Below are 18,485 nucleotides of genomic sequence, written 5' to 3'. Positions count from 1 at the left end.
TATGGCATCATGTTCACTGCATCTATCATTGTTAAATTCAGATGAAATCATCTTCACGTTTTCCCTAAAGTATGGGAAGAGCAAGCAGAGCATTTCATACAACCGCTGCTTTTTCCATTAGAATATATCTGAAGTCAGAACTTGTTTACTTTGGTGCACGTACAGGGTGAGCAGTGAATCTTATGGTCACTCTTTTTAAAACCGTTTCTCAAAGTTAAAAAAAAAAAAATAAACAGAACGACCAACCCCCTTTTATACATCATATTTTATTCAACAATATAACTCTTCAGAGTACAATCAATATAAGATACATATGAAAAAATATATTTTAAATAGAGGAGAAAAAACATTAAGGCATCTTACTGAAGAAAGTTGACAGCATGAATGATTGGATTTTATACCTCTAAGGCACTATGGCATGAAACCACACACAAAAAAAGGTTTCTACACTTACAGAGTGGTGACAACATGTTCATTTTTCAATGTGGTTTTCAGTGCTGTGTGTCAACAGTTTACAGTGTTTCAGCAATAAGCCAAAGCAGACACGTGGAGTCATGAAAGGGAAAGCAGGTAGTGAAAGATTTCTAATTCTGCCAAAAGTCTGGTGGCATTGTACTAACACTTTAATAATCCATGTGTCACACAAGAACCAGCTAACCCTGTAATTATCTTTATCACGCAAGCCAGCTCCAGTGCCAGGGTGACTTCTTTAATTGGGACCGACATTAGAAAGTGCAGCTGTTCCTTTAGAGAATCGCCGTGGCACCTATGCGAGGTTAATTCGCCAAAGATGTGTCACCAAAGCTGTTATTTCCCGTACATGTTCAAAAAAAAAAAACGAATCTCAAAAGCTCCTGCTAGGATGGCATCACAGAAACGCATAAACAGTTCAACCACATCCACCACACTGGGGGCAGAACTCTTTCTCACTCTTTCCTTTTCTCTCTCCCACTGTGGTTCACACTTACATTTGCATGCATAAACAAAAGCCAGTCACACGCTCACTCACACTCACAAAAACATCCACACACAGATTTGTTACCTAGGTATGTACATGACTTAACTCCTGTGAGTAAAGTCAACGAGCATCAAGCCTGTTGTAATGCAAACTTTTTTAGTGCTCTCTCGGCTCACAGGCTAATTCCCTCCCTTTACACTTTTGAACCGTTCCTGGACTTCTCTGGAAATTATTACTCATGAGGCAAACTATACAGAAACTTGCACAAAGAGCCCAGCGCAGCAGTACTAACCCCAAACATTTATCAACAGAAGCTGTGATTTACAAGGTCTGTAAATTATTTGTATCAAAAGCTGCTCATACTGCATATTTCTCGTGTACATTTTCTATTGATTTCTTCTCTCATTTTTGATGCACACAGGTTATTATAAGCAGTTCTGGTCTGAACAAAGTGATAAATGTAGGTACAGCTGCATCAAAAATTCATCACAGTTAGGAGGAGTGTCCACTGGGCCTCTTTTTCTGAGTGCCACTGCTCTGATCTCAATTTCAGGAAATTGCAAACAATCATTACAAGTTCAAATACTGCAGGTTTTTTCTTCAGGCAAAATGACTTGGCTTTAAAAAAAAAAAAAAAGTTTTATGAAGTCCTATGTTTGAAGTTGACTGCTTTCTGGAAACACTAATCAGCACCTTGGTAGAAAAAGATACCCAGTGGTCACAAGAGGCGGTCTGAGTTTGAGCAAGCAAACTGTGTAAATCTGCTGCAGCCTACGTTATATGTTGTATGCATGTACTGTATGAAACTGTAGTTATGTTATGCTGATACAGGCGTTGGCTGTGTTACACTGCTATGTTTGCTGAACCAGATTTAAAGTAAGCTGCTCAGAAGGCGTAGGGCCCCACTATGACGGTGAGCCGCAGCAGTGAGCTGGAGCGGTAGTTCATGGTCAGATGGTGAGTGATCATCTCCAGGTCCACAATGTACTCCCTGGGGCCTGACAGAGGCTTGGTGAGCACCAGCATGGCGCTCACGTTGCTGGAACGCTGCAAAACATACAATCAGTCAAACGTTTTTTTTGAAATCTTATCAGGGCATCTGACTAAAACGCAATATCACGTGTTGCTGTGCATTTTGTGGTTTTGTTACCTGTCCTAATTATATATATTACTCCCAAACACTGTCAATGGTTTATTGCACAGCATCAGCTTACCCGAAGGAAAAATTCTCCTCCCTCGTTCCCAGCTTTAATCCTGAAGGTGTTGTGTGTGTTGGCATAGATGTTGGTGGCCTGAATCTGGAAGATGTCTGCTGGAACGGTCCGGTCAGCCTGGATGCTCATGTATTTGTAGACGATAGATGGTGGGAGACCCTGACACTCGGCCTGAGACCGACAGATACAGCGACTGCAAACACACAGCAGTTATCAATTTTTGTAAAAGAGTCACAGAGATGATAGTGAAATGAAAGTGATAATGTACACTGACTTTTCAGAGGTTTGAGTGTACGGCGCCTCACAGGGGTTTCTGGGATAGCAGCGGAAGCCTCCGTAATAGTTCCAGCACATTTCATCATCTTGGCAGTTATGGGTCCCTGTCTCACACTCGTTTATGTCTGGTGATTGGCACAGTGACAGAGAGTAGTGAAGAGTCAAAAATAGTTGTAGTATTCTCCATGTCCAGGCCAAAACACACATAACCTCCACATGATCCATGAAACAGAGCAGTGAAAGAACAGTCAAAGTTCAGATTGGGAAGGTTGTAGCACCTCCAGCTGCTGTGGTAATTCAAGGAAACACAACAGGGAAGCTTGAAGATCTGTAGTCGAGGGAAGCCCCTGATGCAACCCCACATGCTGTAGGCCTAACTCCAGCTCATTCCCTGAAGCACCATGAAAATAGACCCATCAAATGTGCCCCAAACCACAGGGCTATTTCTGGCACAGCAACCTGGATTCATCACCAAAACGTCCCTCTGACACAACAGGCTGGATTCATGGCTCCCCCTATAAAGCCTGCACCTGACTGAGGGGGAAAGGAAAAAATAACAGCTCTGCCTTTGAGAGAGCGCCGGAGCTTCAAATAAATCCACTTCAAGAAACCAACATCATGCATATAAATTCACAGAGGTGGCTTAGCATGGCAACACAAAGTTGCTGTGTTTGCTTTGCCTAACCTCTGCATTCTTTCCGTGACAGTGGTGGTTGTGAGTGGCTTTCAGTCCTGCATGAGAGGTAGAATAGTGGATGATAACAGGACAGACCGAGGTCTTCTAAGAGTTATCTTCAAAGAGTTTGGAAGGAGGAAGAGGGAGGGGGAGAAGAGGACTTGCTTGGGAACTTTGTTGTGTGTGAAAACAGAGAGGAGGGTGAGCGATAAATAAATAAATGAAAGATTTATAGGAGGGAGAGGGAGGACTTCAGTACCTTGACACAACCTGTTCGCCTGGAGCTGATATCCTTGTGGACACTCGCAGGAATAACTTCCTGGGCTGTTAACACACTGGTACTGACACATGTAGCTGGACAGGCTGCATTCATCAACATCTGTACAGAAAATAAATACACAAGTTCAGGCAATGAGTAAAACAGGACAGCGCAAACATATTTTATGTGTGTGTGTGTGTGTCCACCTAGACAGGAGACCATATCCTCTGCCACTTCAAAGCCGTGGTCACACTGGCAGAGGAAGGAGCCAATCAGGTTGTAGCAGTGATGCTGACAAGGGCTCCCCACGTCACACTCATTCACGTCTGGAACAAAAGCATGTGCAATCACAATAATTCTACTTATATTTAGGATGCGGTTATGGAAGCAGTCTTCAGCAGTCGATTAATCTGATTGATTAAAGTTTATCTGGTGCTTCAGGTTATAAACATCCAGCACATGACTGGAGAGGAGTTGTGTTCCACTGAATGTAAGCCCACCTAGTGTATGTGTGTGTGTGTTTTTAACAAATTGTTGCGTCGTTTATTCCTTTTTTTTCTGTACATATTGTAAACAATTCCACAACCCTGTGGTTAAGACACTGTTTGAAACTTATCTCATCATCTGGTTGCTTGTCTCTTCATTGTAAAAGATGAATAAAATCTTTTTCATAACAGGCTGGAATGAGGGCCAACATGTAAGTAGGATCTAAATTGCAGTCATACTTTAAAAAAAGAACAGCGTGTTGGCTCATCTATTTCCCATAGGGAAACAGTATTTTGGCTTTTAAACTGCAGGTCAGAATGAGGCGCAGTTGCACACGCTCATGTTTCAGCATAGCTGGGAGCTAGTCATGGGGTTTTGATGGATTTCTAAAATGTGCCTCAGAGATAAACAGCTCTCTATCACACACTCAATAACCCTCTTTGACTAAAAAAAAAAAAAGAGGGAGATTTTCTGTTTGGCTTCAGGTTACACGGTCAATCTTATGATAGCTCTGAGCTTCCCCTCGGAGCTATCGTGAGCATGAGCTACTGCAGTTTAAGATATTGGAGTCCTGAGAATGGATGAATAAGGTGAAAACAGACAGTGTTGACTCTTTGCAAATGATTGTAACTTTAATTAGGTCTTTATTTGTAATGTATTTTATTAAATATACATAACAAAATATGAAGAAGATATGTCAAAGACATTTAAGGCTAAGAAGCAACAAAGTTTTATTAGCATTCAGTAGCACAAAGTAACAACAGGTGCCCAAATCTACTGAAAATCCTCCTGGCAAGCCTGAGCAGATTAATCCAATGCTGGGACAAAAAGTCTAATATGCTGCTTCTCAGTAACAAAGCATTGAAGCTTAATGTTTTATGATTTAACGTTGCGCAAACACTCTCACATGAACACACGTGGCTTTTCATTGACTTACCCACACAGCTGTGGTTGTTGCTGGCCAACCTGTGACCTGCGTTGCACTCGCAGTAGTAAGAACCCTGAGTGTTCACACATCTGTGCATGCAGTAGTGGGTCAGGGCACACTCGTCTCTGTCTGCAGGCGCACAAGAGGAAGTAGAGTTTATCTAAAAAATCACTGCACACAGATGAATACAGTAACTTTTTTTTAAATCATGTGATGGGAGCAGGGTGTGTTCTGTAACTCACCAACACAGTGGTCTCCATTTCTCTGGTAGCCTGGAGGACACTGGCATGTGTAGGAGCCTCTGGTGTTGTAGCACGTCTGTTCTGGTCCACAAGTGTGTCTGCCTGTTGCACATTCGTCTATGTCTGCAATAAACACACACACAGACACTCAGGAAGCTGCACAAAGTTAATGCCTACTGTTTGCAAGAACATGTGGTAGACAAAGCAATGCAATGTATGTGCTCTGTGATGTGTGACCTGTTTTCCACAGACAGTAAAATCTGTGATCGCTGACACCATCACATCACACACATGGGCATAAACCCACACACACATGTTCACACAGAGAACCGGCGATTAAATAAGGGCTTTTATTCAGCAGCTCCGGGTTAAGGGAAAAACAGATCCTATCTTCTACTAACAGGACAGCCTTCTGAAGGGGGACGTTTGTGTGTGTGTGTGTATATATGAAAGAGAGGGAGAAACAGCACTACTGATAAGTCATGTGCTCTCTACCACAACACCTCGTTTTCTCAACAGACATCCATCAAGCCAAAAGCAAACAGATCCAGACACATTCACTTTTTACCTGTCCACCCATAAGTAATGTTATATAGCATAATCAACAACAGTTTGATGTGAATGTTAGAAACATAAAGGCTCATTTGTAAGGTTGTTAGTTTTAAAAAAAAAAACATTTAAAACTTTTAAAGATCCTAAACTTGTTGTAGTGACACCTGTGGCCATGAAGGGAAATGCAGGCATAAAGTAACATTGCAATGTGCAAAGGCACAATACCCTGAAGCAAGCGAAATCCACTTCCTCTGTACATTTTTTCATGTAAAACCATTAGCAGATAACGTAATTTTACAGTCACATTCTTACATATGGATCCTTTAAGGCTAAAAAAACAAAGTAGCACCAAACAGGATCCTAGTGCTGTACAAACTGTACTTTCAAAAAAAGAAAATGTGGCTTTTAGAATCTAACAGAATGACCGAACGTACAATCAGCGCTCGGTGTTGAGATGATGGAGCGAAGACTTTGTGTTGACTGTAGGCTAAAGCTCCAAATTATGACACATCAGTGAAAAGATTCTATGTTTAATGTTGAGCCTAAAAACACATTCCCAATTTTGGTTTCTTCTGAGCCAGAGCTTCTTCGAAAAGGCTTTTCTAACTATAACCCACACACATGCACACGATATGCCAATAGTGTATACTCTCATCCCTGAGGCCCACCAGCAGTCCTCTTGGGTGGTCTGTCTGACACAACCCATCATATGCAGACAGCCACTGGGCATCAGTTTAACAGCATGACAGACAGTTATCCTCAATACCACACACACAGGAACGGAGAGGGTACTATTACTGCATTGTTATTTGGCACGTGTGCAGCCAAACAATAGTCATAGGAAACCTGACTGGAAAACCTATATTTGCGCTCCTCCTGCACCTGAGACAAAGACTTACACACATGATATATTCATGGAGAATGCACTAAAGTCAAAATTAATAAATCAAAGAAGTGCAGTCCAACTTGCTGCTGCACAGATATCTTGAACTGATATTTCTCTGGAAATGTTTGTAATGTGGTCTCTTGGAAAGGATCATACCCCTCCCTGAGTGCCCTATATTCCAGTCCCACAGCCTCTACCTTTGAGTGGGACCAGTGCCGGTGAGAAACTGGCCTAAAAAAAAGAAAAGTAGACAGAAGGTAAATTGTCTTCACTGCTTAAAGGAAGGAAAGGGAAGAGGGCTGAAATGTGCTCAGCTCTATGGGGGCACAGTGATAGGATGAACTCAGTATATAAGGGACAAAAGCACGGCTTATCTGAAGGTGCACCTCAGAGACAACAGGTGCAAATTGCATAAAGGGAGGAATGCACAGACAAGGCTTGTTGCTCACTGACCCGCTTAGGAGAGGACAAAGATAAAAGCGGCGCTGTTCTGGAAAATCCGGGTTCTGATGTGGCTTGAAAGGCATCTGGGAAAGTGCATCTGCAAACAGCACCAAGTGTCAGTGGGAAACAGAATGCTTGGATTCCACTGGTATCACAATTTGGGATTCTGCAGCAGCTCGAAGGCTTCAGGACACTGCTGTTTATGGAGTCCAGGTGCATTACATTTCACTGGTGGTGCAGAATCCATGTTTAGTCTGTTGATTATTGACATTAAGTGCTGATGTGAATGATTTCCTTTTTGAGTTCTGTCTGATTTTTGAGATCTGTCTGGGGAGATGTGTAGCAGCATATGTGGGTCTCACGTTTGCATGTCTAAAGTAAAAAAAAAATCACATATGTCAGTTTAGCTTTGATAAGTACCTACACAAACTAGCAAAGCTAAGAAGAATAACATCATAATAACAACATGTTTGAATGAATGTCAACATTTACTTAGACAGGAGACAACATACAGAAGCCAGGATCAAGTCTCTGTGACTCATCACCACGCCTGCTTACTGGAGGTATTTGGTGATTCATTTGGACTGGAAATGCCCTGCCTTCTGGCACCATGGTAGAATCAGACAACACAAGGCTGAGACTCCTGATTCCAGAGGAAATAGCATCCCTTGATACCATCATAGTGATAACAGACAAGAAAGCTGTGATGAAAATGAAATGCATTACTGACCTAAATTTGGCAGCTTTGCCACTTCTTCAGTCACACATACACACATGTAAATCATGATAGCTAAACGGGTGGGATGGATTATGCAATGAACATCCAGTTCTTGAAGTTATGTGTCTAAAGCAGGAACATTTTTGTATGGGTGGAGCTGTGTAGACTCCCATCCACTGCTGCATACATCTACAACAGTAGAGCGGGACTTTGGAATGATCAGGGTCTGACATCTTGGGAAAAGAAAGGTGGCAACGAGGTGCACCATGGGAAGAAGGAGAGCAAGTTGATGCTCAGGGCAACCTTGGCATTTATGTGGATGCTTCTCTCACACAGATGACTTGCCTAATCTGACAGTGTCATGTATTATAAAATCTGAGATCACTACAAAGTAATGTATGATAACATTTCACGCTGTTAATGTGGCTTTTGGAAGTGTTTATGTTTTTCGATAGAGTTGGTAGCAGCTTAACATGCAGTTAACTTTGTTCAGTCTGACTTTAGGACAGAATCGGAGGCAGAGCTGGGTCACATATTGCCTTGAGACTTGATGGCTACTCCTGATAGCAGCGTTTGTTTTCAGTTTGTTGCCAGCAACAATTACATCATTGCATCTGGAATAATTTTAGTGCAACTCACAGTGTATGGCATATGTCCAACAACATTTATGCCACTGTTGGGCTGAGGGGTTTTGGCTACCTGATGGACAAAGTGAATCCTTAAACAAGGTGTCGCTACTGCAGGGAAGATAATCCAACTCCATCTAGATCATGTTCCAACACCTTCGTAAGTCAGGTGTGGAAATCATGAACAGCACATGACTAACTGTAAATAGTTTAAGATTAAGTAAGATCAAGAAAACCTTTACATGTCCCACAATGGGGAAATTGTGTTTAATAGTGAACAGTGCTGTTCCTGTGAATTTCTGTGTGCGGAAAAGTCAGAGTCATCTTCCCTCCTCAAAGAAAAGCTCTAAATAAAAGCATATGTGCTGAAAGCGATCCAAATGTTCATTCACAGGAATATCTTGTGGTGACTGCTACTTTGTCACTAAACCTTTAAGTAGCTGCCAATGCAAAGTTTGTATACATATGTGTGTGTGTGTGTGTAGGCGTGGGTGAGGGTGTGGTGAGAGAGTATCCCACACTGGTTGGCTCTGAGGTCTCATAATGTCTCCACAGTTTGCCACGTGCTGTACAGTCCATGTAGTTTACACAGGAAAACTGCAGAAAGCCATCAAATGTGATGATGTGTTGCGTGTGGAGAGAAGTGACTCTGTTCTCTGAGGTCAGATTCATTTTTTTTTCTGAATTTATTTAACATACTTACAAGTTTCTTCCAAGAAAGCGCCTGCTGTAACATCACAGGGAGAGATAAGACTGTCCAGCAAAAGAGTGGAAGATGTGGAAGGAAAGAATGAGAAAAGGGTGGAGGATTTTTTTTTAAACAAAAAAAAAGGCCTTTTAAAGATTTGATGTTAGATTTACGGCCGTGTGTGCTTATGTGATGTCAGAGCTTAAAACTCCTTGCTTTTCAGGGAGATTAATTCTAAATGCCTTGTGGGAACTGGGGGAGTAACAGAGATGGCACCAGCTCAAATAATGTGTGTGTGTGTGTGTGTGAGTGTGTATATCAGAGGTCCGTTTTGAGGTGCTCATTAAATGGCCTTTTTGCAGAGCTGCTTATGTTTTACAGGGTGGATTGATGCACTGGTGTGTATGTACAGCCCTTTTAGACTGAACAAAATCCCACTAACAACTGGCTTTTGTCTGCAGTGAGAAAATGTACAATCAGCATTTACTCTGTGGTCAACAGTGGTCACAATTTGTGGCTCCAGCTACAACTGGAAGCAATTGACAAATGGGCAACATCTAGGTCTATGTAGAAAACTGCAGTTCCTCAAATGGCCACTTGAGGCTGACTCCACAAAAAAGGTTAATATTTTATAGAATAAATAATCACATTTACAGCCTGGTACAAAAAAAAATGAGGCCGTTAAACCAGATCCAGCACTGCCACAATGACACAATAACAACATCTGGTGCCTTCCACTGAGCTTCAAAACCGCTCTTCAGAAAAAGAGAAAGTTCATCTCTCAGTTTGTTTAGGTTTTCCAAGTTTCAACAAGAATGGAGTAAATTGCCTGCACATATATGCGCTAACTTTAGCATAAAAACGAATGTAGACTAAAATTTGTTACTGGGTTGGACTGAGAACAATGTGTTATTTGCTCCAGATTTGGAGTATACTGACATGATAGGGCTTGTTATAATTATCACTTTTCAGCATTTAGTCTTGTTTTCACTGAACCACTGCAATGGAAAGCAGGAGCTGTTCCAGAGAACAGTTGGAGCCATCCTGCTGTTGGACAGCGTCTCAGTTTCCCTCTGATTTTTGGTTAATTCAATCTTTGGGAAAGCAGGGGGCAAGAAGTGTGATGTTAATAGTCCATAAAATTTCACAATGTCAAATTTATCAGCATGTCTAACACCATCCCCCAAGCGCTGGATTTTGCTTAACCTCAAACACCTTAACATCACCCCTTGCTGCACTGCACATTGTTTCATTTGTTAATAACTCTCTCTGCATTGCAGTGTGAAGTGCAGCTATTGCTGGCCTGAATACAACCTCGGGACAAATGGGAGTGTTTCCCCTTCAAAGCAAGTCCAAACACAAAGCAGATAAGAAATCAAAGAATTCATGACACTTATATTGCGTGTATTTCCATCCGTATTAGGGCATGAAATATTTCCATGCTCCGGCTATTCACACCACTCCCAAGATTCTCCTTCTCATCGCTCTCATTGTTCAGGAGGAACAGGAGTTTCAGTCATGCTGACACTTACTAACTGATTTGTGAGTTTGTTCCACACTCTTCTAAAGGTCGGGCAGAGTCTTGACGTTCTTGAAAATCCGCCCAGCATGCCAACCACATTCCCGGCTGATAATAATCCTTCCTGTTGCTAGTGCTGAGCAACTCTCCCTCTATTCAGGGGGGGAAGAAGAGCAGTCTCTGCCCACCTGACATGCCAGTAAGCAGGTTGTTGTCTCAATTTGTGACAAGGAGAACTGAAAATATGTTCAAAATAAAGTGTGAGAAACAGCCGCACGTGAGTGTCACCCAGCTGAATGCAAAATACTGATTTATAGCAGCCCCATGTCTCATTCCATCATGAGGTAAACGGAAAAATTAACACATGCAAGCACATCAGGAGGAAGCAGCTGGCCGTTGGACAGGCACCGACCTCCGCGAGAATAATAACAACAACATTAAACACTTACGTCGAGGAGACATGGCCATGCTGCTCTCTGCCATTGTTGATGTGATGACAGCAAGGAGCCAGTAGCAAACCACACGCAATAACAGCAACACTGCACAGGCCCAAAACCGCTGCCTGCACGATGGTTTGATTAGACTGGAGGAGTCATCTCTGCCAGTATAAGGAGACTGATGATATACTGTCCCCATTGTTTACACATGCAGCATGGCTGTCATTCTACAAAATTTATTTTTAGACTGTATCATGTTTTGGATTGACATTGTTGTATCAATTGTGCCTGCTAAGGTTTTTTTTTAATTGAGGTTTTCACAAAAATACTATGATCAGTAATTAAAAGAGCATTAAAGAATTTGAACCATGTTTATCGGCAGCTAAAGAGCTGCATTGCAAAGATTTCTAGCAAAGTTTACAAATGGAAAGAGACTTCTGACAGCCAGAAATGAGTCATCAGTACTGACTTTAAAACATGTCAAACACTGGATGTTTGCCACAGATCGCTACTGATCTGAATCTGGGAATGATATTCATTAAAATATCTATTAATTAAAAAATTAATCCAACTGTTCTGCAGGATCATAACCTACAATCACAATACAAAGGCTGAAAGACGCAGCAGTAGTTGTTACAGCTGAAGCTGCAGCGCAACAGGTGCAACGTTCTTGATGGCAAAATCACAGGGCATCATTATGAAGATGCGGTGACACATGACAGAGCAAATAATCGGTGTGAGAACAGGTGGAAGACAGGAGCTTATCTGGTAATACATGGGTTCAAGAAGGACAAAGGTGTGCCTCAGGTGTCCTTTTGTTAAAACAAAGTGGGTCAGTTTTCATTAAACAAATGCTTTGTGATTGAGCCTCGTTCCTGCTGCTGAGCAACAAAATTGCTGCATAATGTTTTCACTGAATGTATCATATTCATCTCCTTGTCCAACAACATTTTCCATATCAGTGCTGTTTATCTCTGATGGAAGCTTGGGCCAAACAAACACTAACAAGATAACATCTGAAGGAATTTCCTGAAAAACTGTAAAGCCCTCTCTGTGTATCCTCATATCTGTGAATTGGCAAAACACTCGTGGCTGGGGCTTGTTCCCTCTAATGCAAATGTCAAAATGAGACAACAACAAGTGGAGCTGTAAAGTATTAACTGTAAAGGTCAGATTGTGAAGCCTGCTGGCAGTGTCATGTTGTCCTTTTGGGCTCCCTCTGCTTGTTCTGCTCTGTGCATTCCTGCTCCTCACAGATCGATCCGATGCTTATCTGTCAAGGTGGTGAGTAATTCCTACCATCACAAAAGATGGGAGCAAACGGAAAAAACAACCACCACTGACATTCCAGAGATATTCCTCCCAAGTGCATTGCATCTGTGCGGAAAAATGTTATTGCATGCGCTTGGGCCTTGTTCGGAAAAGTACACAACTTCTCTGTCACACAGGGCTTAACGGCCTTAATAGAACATATTTAGGAAAGATTTCCACCCACTGCAGGTGAAGAGCGTCCAGACATAGCTGAAATTAGTCAGGCATGTAGGTGGTAATGTGGCCTACATGACCTCAGGAAACCAGACAGGTAAACAGGGCTGGCATGTCCTTTCATGTCCCATACTGTAGCGCATGAGCATCTAATTTAGAGATGAAAAATAAATAGGCTGCAGCTAAAGTGTGCAAACTCAACACTCAGTTAGCATTTCAAAATCATGAGGGCGTGCTCTCAAAAAGCATTTAACTGTAAATTAAAGGCATAAAACAAGTGCTTTCCACTTTTCGTCACGTTAGATTCAGCTGCTTTTGATGAACAACCTTCATTTCTTAGAGGAAATGATCTCACCTCTGCTGGAATTAAGGGTTAATATGCATACACAAGACTACAACAAACCACTTGTAGGCATCACAGTAAGTATGTATGTGTATGTTTGGAGGCTGGGTGGGGGTCATGGAAATGTGAGGCATCATTAAGCTGTCACACATAGTGATGGTTCATAGTTTTGCTGTGCGGCTGCAGTAAGGCGCCAACTTCTCCGTGTGTCACTACAACAACAACACACACACAGCTCCCGTTCACACTCAGAGGCAAAGGATTTTATTGCCTCTTTGCAAGTAGTTATTCACATGTGTACAGATATTAAAGCTGCACTGATTATATTTTGTGTTTGTCATTTCGTGTTTTTAATATAAAAGTCTGAATTGTTATTTTCTGTATCAGCATAACATGGCAATTCAGAAACGAATAATGTTAGGCTCTGCTAACAAAATATCTAACATTAATAAGCTGTGAAAATGATAGAATGTTAGGCTAAAAAATTAAAAGCATCGGACAGATATAATATCTATCCCCTTTAAAGAAAGGCACCTTTTTTTAAAAAAAGGGTTTTTTTTAATCAAAATTTAACTGGTTCTGTGGAAAACTGGCTTCCCCTCTTGCAGCACATTTAGCTGATCTCTCTACTCTTCGCCACACACTCAGCAGTAAGTCACCAAAACAACTCTGCAGCTGCACTACCCATGACGTTGGTACAGCCTGGCTTGGTCAGTGCTCCGGCACTTCTGTGGTTATTTAGTCAGTGTCAGCCTTTCATCTTCCCCTTTGCCCTACCTGACTCTGCACTCTAGGTTTCCTCCACAGAGTGGTGAGTTAGCAGGGAAGGAGCCTGATGTAAGCGCTATTTGATACATTGAGGTTTCCCCATTGAACGTTAATGGGAATTCCTTCGCTAGCAAGATACGTAGCTCTGCAGAACAGCCACTGCAGTATTAAAAAAAATAAGACAATTCTGTGTCCAAGAACAATTGGCTCATTGTAGCGAGTTAAAGGTAATGACAGAGAAACCAGAGTCTGATGTAAACAAAGATTATATCACTCTACCAGCAGAAATATACGCCCACATAGCGGCAAGAGACGCCTTCCAGTTTAAACTGCAGTCATTTCAAAGTGGTAACACTGACAGCAACAGCCTATCTTTTGTTTAGCCCATGCACTGAAACGGCACACCAGTGAATACGTATTATACCCATGCCAGCTCGCTTATGTGGTTACTTTAACTGATACACTGCCATGTTTTACACTCCAATAAAACCTAATTGGAGTCCAATTCAGAGAAACACATAAAGCACCTCACACATATCTTTGCCCCAGGTGTAAAATCACATTTGTTACTTTCACTGGCGCTCTGCGACCGCAAACCCTCATCACACAGCCACATTCACTGCCTATTGGCAAGAGGAGTTTTTAACTGCTCAACACATGTACTGCAGTGTAATGCACTATGACTTACATTACATTTATGAAGTCACCTCACCAGAACTCACAGAACAAGACAGATGGCAGCCTAAAGGTACAGTGTGAGATTACAAATTAGATCAGGTTCTCTCTGTCAGATGGATGTGAGGTACAAAGGAGCAATATGTGTGTGTGTGTGTGTGTGTGTGTGTGTGTGTGCGTGCGTGGAAACCACTCCCCATGTGAAAAGATCAAAGAGACTCTTTCAAGCACAGGATCGCACACACTCAGTCTTGCACAGCTACCTAAATCACAACCCAGTCACGGCCCATCTACATCTACTGTAGGTGTAAAGGTGATCACAGAGCGTGCCACAATCTTACAAAATCCGCTTGCTTCTGCCTGAAACCAAGGACTTCCAATACTCCGAACAAGAAGAATTTCAGGAAGAAGCTGAAACCTGGCCAAAAACATCACGCTGCAAGCTACCAAAGAGTTTAGAACACATGACATCACAGTGAGGAAAACCGAGAAGCTTGCAACACATCTGGCAGCTACGCATAGTTTAGCTGTTGATGACTGTCAAACAGATGAATAGTTCACCTTTGGAGCACTGCTTATTGAGGCTCTAAAGTCGTTAGCAAGTAATTATCAAATACCTACAGAGCTCTGCAAAAAGACATGTTTCTCTAGGCAGCAATACCAAGTGCAACAAAAGCATATGTTACTACTGATATTCAGGAGATAAAAACACTTCTGCCAGCAATCCTGCCAGTGTGCTGCCGGGCTCAAATTGCAACCACATTTTCAGGGTGTAATCTGTCTCACAAAGGCCAAAGACATTTAATATTCTGGAAGATTAAAAAATGCTTTTTCGTGAGGGGAATGTGGCAACCATCCCTTCTGCTGACAGAAGTCAAACCTCTCTGTTGAGGAGCTTATCAACAATTATCCTGAGATAGCCACTTGTGTACACCACTGGGTTTTGAGGTGAAAAGTATATGATTGGTTGAGCTTACCTCTGCAGAGGTTCTGTTCATCTGCAGTGAATCCAGTTGTGCAACGAGTTGTCCGGCCGGCCTGAGAGCCCCTCTGCACGCCTTGAAACACCCGAGGAGGCTGAGGCTGGCTTGGTGGAACAGCAGGTACAGGAGGGACCGTTTCTGGCAGAGACACCTGTTCGCCCTCCTTACTGATATAGATGACAGCACTCTTGGGGAGGCAGAGGTACCCACCAAAGTGGTTGATACACTGCATCCCTCCTTTGCAAGCATCACTTAACAAGGCACATTCATCAATATCTGACAGAGAAAAAGCAAAGAATCATCATATATGTACCCAGATGAGAAATAAAGACAGAATTGAACTCAACTGTGGAAAAGGCAGTTTCTCACCTCTGCACTGCTCTCTGACTCTGTCATACTCATATCCCTCAGTGCACTGTGAATGTCATACAGTAACACGCATTAAAAACATGCGATGGATTCAAAGAAATAATCGAACACGCGCACAAAATCTCACTCACTGTGTAGGAGATGGGCTCTTCAGCCTCCTGAGAAAGAACGTGTGTGAAAACCGCACACAGACAAACGCAGATCCCCAGCATGACGACCAAAGCTCGGGAGAAGCACTGTAACGAGTTGCAGAGAGTCCAAATGGATCGAGCATGAATGATCTTTTTTTTTCAGCTTGACAAACCTACAAGTTTTAATACCAGTTATTACATCATTGATGGCATTGCTTAACGAGTCCCAACATCTCCCACTGCTGGCGTGATGTTTACGTTGGCACGGCTCCAGGTAAATCTGCGACTTCAACTAGGTGAAGTGTTTTTCTGCTGTTTTTCTCCAAAAGGATTAGTGCGTAATACGCGTAAAGATCGTGCGTAAACATGTCCTCGTGTGTCAGTCAATTGTCAAGAAAATTAACGAGTTAATCAGCCGTATAGACTTCAATGTTGATTAAAATGTTATCAGCATAACAAACCCGAAACATCTGCCTTATCACACGTTATGCTGTATCACAGCCTTGTGTCATATTACTGACACTTGTTAGTGAACAACTCCCAAAAACAAGCGAAGGACGGCTGAAACAAGTGCCACTGACTGGTTTCCACACGCACGGCTCGTCGTTGCATCAGTTTCATTGTTATTTAAGAGAAATACTTTATGCATTTGCTTTGTCATCCCACGGCGCCCTGGAGACGTACCTGCAAGTACCTGCTGATATCCAACTGTGCTGGCGTGCTGAAGTTAAAGCTCCCCGGCTGTCTGCGTTGTTGTTGCAAATCCGAATGTGCGCGCAACAAACTGGTCTTTATGGTGCAAAGGGTGCAGTGGATGTTAGATGTTTGAAGGAGTGCAAGCAGCACTTGAGATGAACATGCGGTTAGTACAGTATGACATACTTAGGGGGGCGGTGTGTACCGGGCAGGTTGAGCTCCGGGGCTTTCTCTCACCGGGGTACAGTGAGCGAGCAGCAGCTTACAGTGGCTCCCTCTATAGACTGACGAACAGGGAGGAGAAAAAGTAATGTCAGGAAAAATATCTGCACATCATTTGTTAGTACTATTATTATTATTATTGCTTTAAACTGATACTATTTGCGTGCCTGTAAATTCATGAGAAGAATACTCATCAGTCTAAGAAGTACCAGAGTATTTTTGTTTTAGGATCACATGCTGTAGATGAAACATTAAAAACAAACTCATAAGCAGTTTGCAACCACTCTACCCTCATTTCAGCCATTTTCTATGGGGAAAATTTACGGTCACGTCCCATCACATTTTGCATGAGCCTCCATCCTGTGGTTGTCTTATGCAAACCCTGTCATCTTGTGAGACTTTAGAGCCTGTGTACATGTCCAATATGTGTTAGCAGCAGGTGGTAAAATCAAATCTTGTGTTGAAGAGCACTGTCAGCGACCACTACATTAGCCTCCAATACATTTCATGGTGTTTACAAGATGCCTGTGCTTCAGGAACATCTGCTGGACTTGGCACAGCGTCCTGGATTTCTCAGGGGGTGAAAAGACAGCAAGTCATTGTGTGTGTATGCCTGTGTGTGCCAGCAGCTTGTTGATATGAGTGAACCTGGCAACACCTAGTTTAATGCTGACCTTCTGACCCCTTCTCAGAGGGTGTGGAGGACAACAAGAGACACTGCATAGTGAGATATCCCCGTGTTTTCTTGTGTTTAATCTTTTATGTGTGTGTTGAACTTTTAATAAGGTTAAAAGCAGTAGAGCTCTAAAGTTTGGAGCCAAGGTCTTAACAGGGATAATATTAAAGTCCTTTTATAATGAAGACAGAATATGCCATAGCAACAAACATGGATGACCCCCCCAAATAACTGCAAAACACTTTACACTTCACCAGAAGTTTATTTAACTTGGCACACTGTTCAGCACATCAAAAGGCAGAGACACTCAGATAAAGCAGTTGATTAATCAAAGACACCTTTAAACTGTTTATACGGATTAAATTCATCTCCTCTCTGGAACCACTGGGACTGTTGTGGTGGATGGGTTTCCAGGTGTGAGGAAAATCTCCACATGAACATCAAAGCAGACACTACTTCACATGCTGAATTTCTTAACATTTCTGTGATTATTAGCTTATCCCCTAGCCCACACTGGTGACTTATGTAGACGTGCATGCACACACCGTACTTCTGGAGTAACCACATGGCATGTGTATAAGGAACACTAGGTAGAATCAGCTGATCTTTACAGTTTCAATTCTTTACTTTATACTAAAGTGGAGCCAGAATTTTGTGACGTTTCTTTTGATGTTGAAGGCAATGCATCAGGTACTGTTGACAATTAAGCATCAGCCAATCAGTTCCTGATGCAGTATCATCCGCATCAGAAAGTTCTTCCCTTGCCCCACTGTCAATGCAGCTACAAATGAAGCTGAATAATTTAAAACACACCTTCTACTGTATGTGGCGAGAGAGGTGAGACAAAAAGGAACCCACAACAAGCCATTATTCTTTTCATCCTGTGATACTACAAAGGCCACTACTGTACAGTACGCATCATCGTAAGTCAAGATGGCAGCAGAAGCATCTGGAAAGTGAATTCATGCAAATTCAAAATGGGCATGCATTATGAAAGAGCTGCAAGAGATGAGGCTGCACTTCAAAAGACTGTCGAAAAGATTTTTTTTTTTTTTTTTTTTAAAGTGGGGACGGGGATGTGAGAGAAGGAAGAGCAGACATAGAGGGTGTCTGTGAAATGCGCTTGTGTAATTGCAGTGACATCTTCATTGAGAGTCTTCCATCTCTCTCCTGTGTGCTCCAAAGGGCGTCGCTGACGCCGGTCGATTTGAGAGCAGCCGAGGCGCTA

At 42.3% G+C, this 18,485-nt stretch overlaps 1 protein-coding gene across 2 annotated transcripts; it reads right to left on the bottom strand.

Annotated features, from left to right (window-relative positions):
* Positions 1–250: 250 nt before the first annotated feature.
* On the bottom strand, positions 251–16,563 carry efemp1 (EGF containing fibulin extracellular matrix protein 1). Of its 2 annotated transcripts, XM_028422953.1 has the most exons (12): positions 16,546–16,563; positions 16,348–16,452; positions 15,664–15,768; positions 15,533–15,578; positions 15,158–15,439; positions 5,040–5,162; positions 4,807–4,926; positions 3,590–3,709; positions 3,384–3,503; positions 2,447–2,573; positions 2,173–2,365; positions 251–2,005 (listed from the first exon to the last, which is right to left on the bottom strand). In XM_028422953.1, the coding sequence occupies exons 3-12, from the start codon at positions 15,742–15,744 to the stop codon at positions 1,844–1,846; spliced, it is 1,374 nt and encodes a 457-aa protein (XP_028278754.1). In that variant the 5' UTR covers positions 15,745–15,768; positions 16,348–16,452; positions 16,546–16,563; the 3' UTR covers positions 251–1,843. The 2 variants fall into 2 exon arrangements, with proteins under 2 accessions (XP_028278754.1, XP_028278752.1); XM_028422951.1 differs by lacking the exon at positions 16,546–16,563 and having other exon boundaries at positions 16,348–16,530.
* Between the last annotated feature and the right edge of the window lie 1,922 nt (positions 16,564–18,485).

Source organism: Parambassis ranga, chromosome 15 (assembly GCF_900634625.1).
Source record: "Parambassis ranga chromosome 15, fParRan2.1, whole genome shotgun sequence".
Classification (NCBI taxonomy): domain Eukaryota; kingdom Metazoa; phylum Chordata; class Actinopteri; family Ambassidae; genus Parambassis; species Parambassis ranga.
This window is presented reverse-complemented; position numbering and strand designations above follow the sequence as displayed.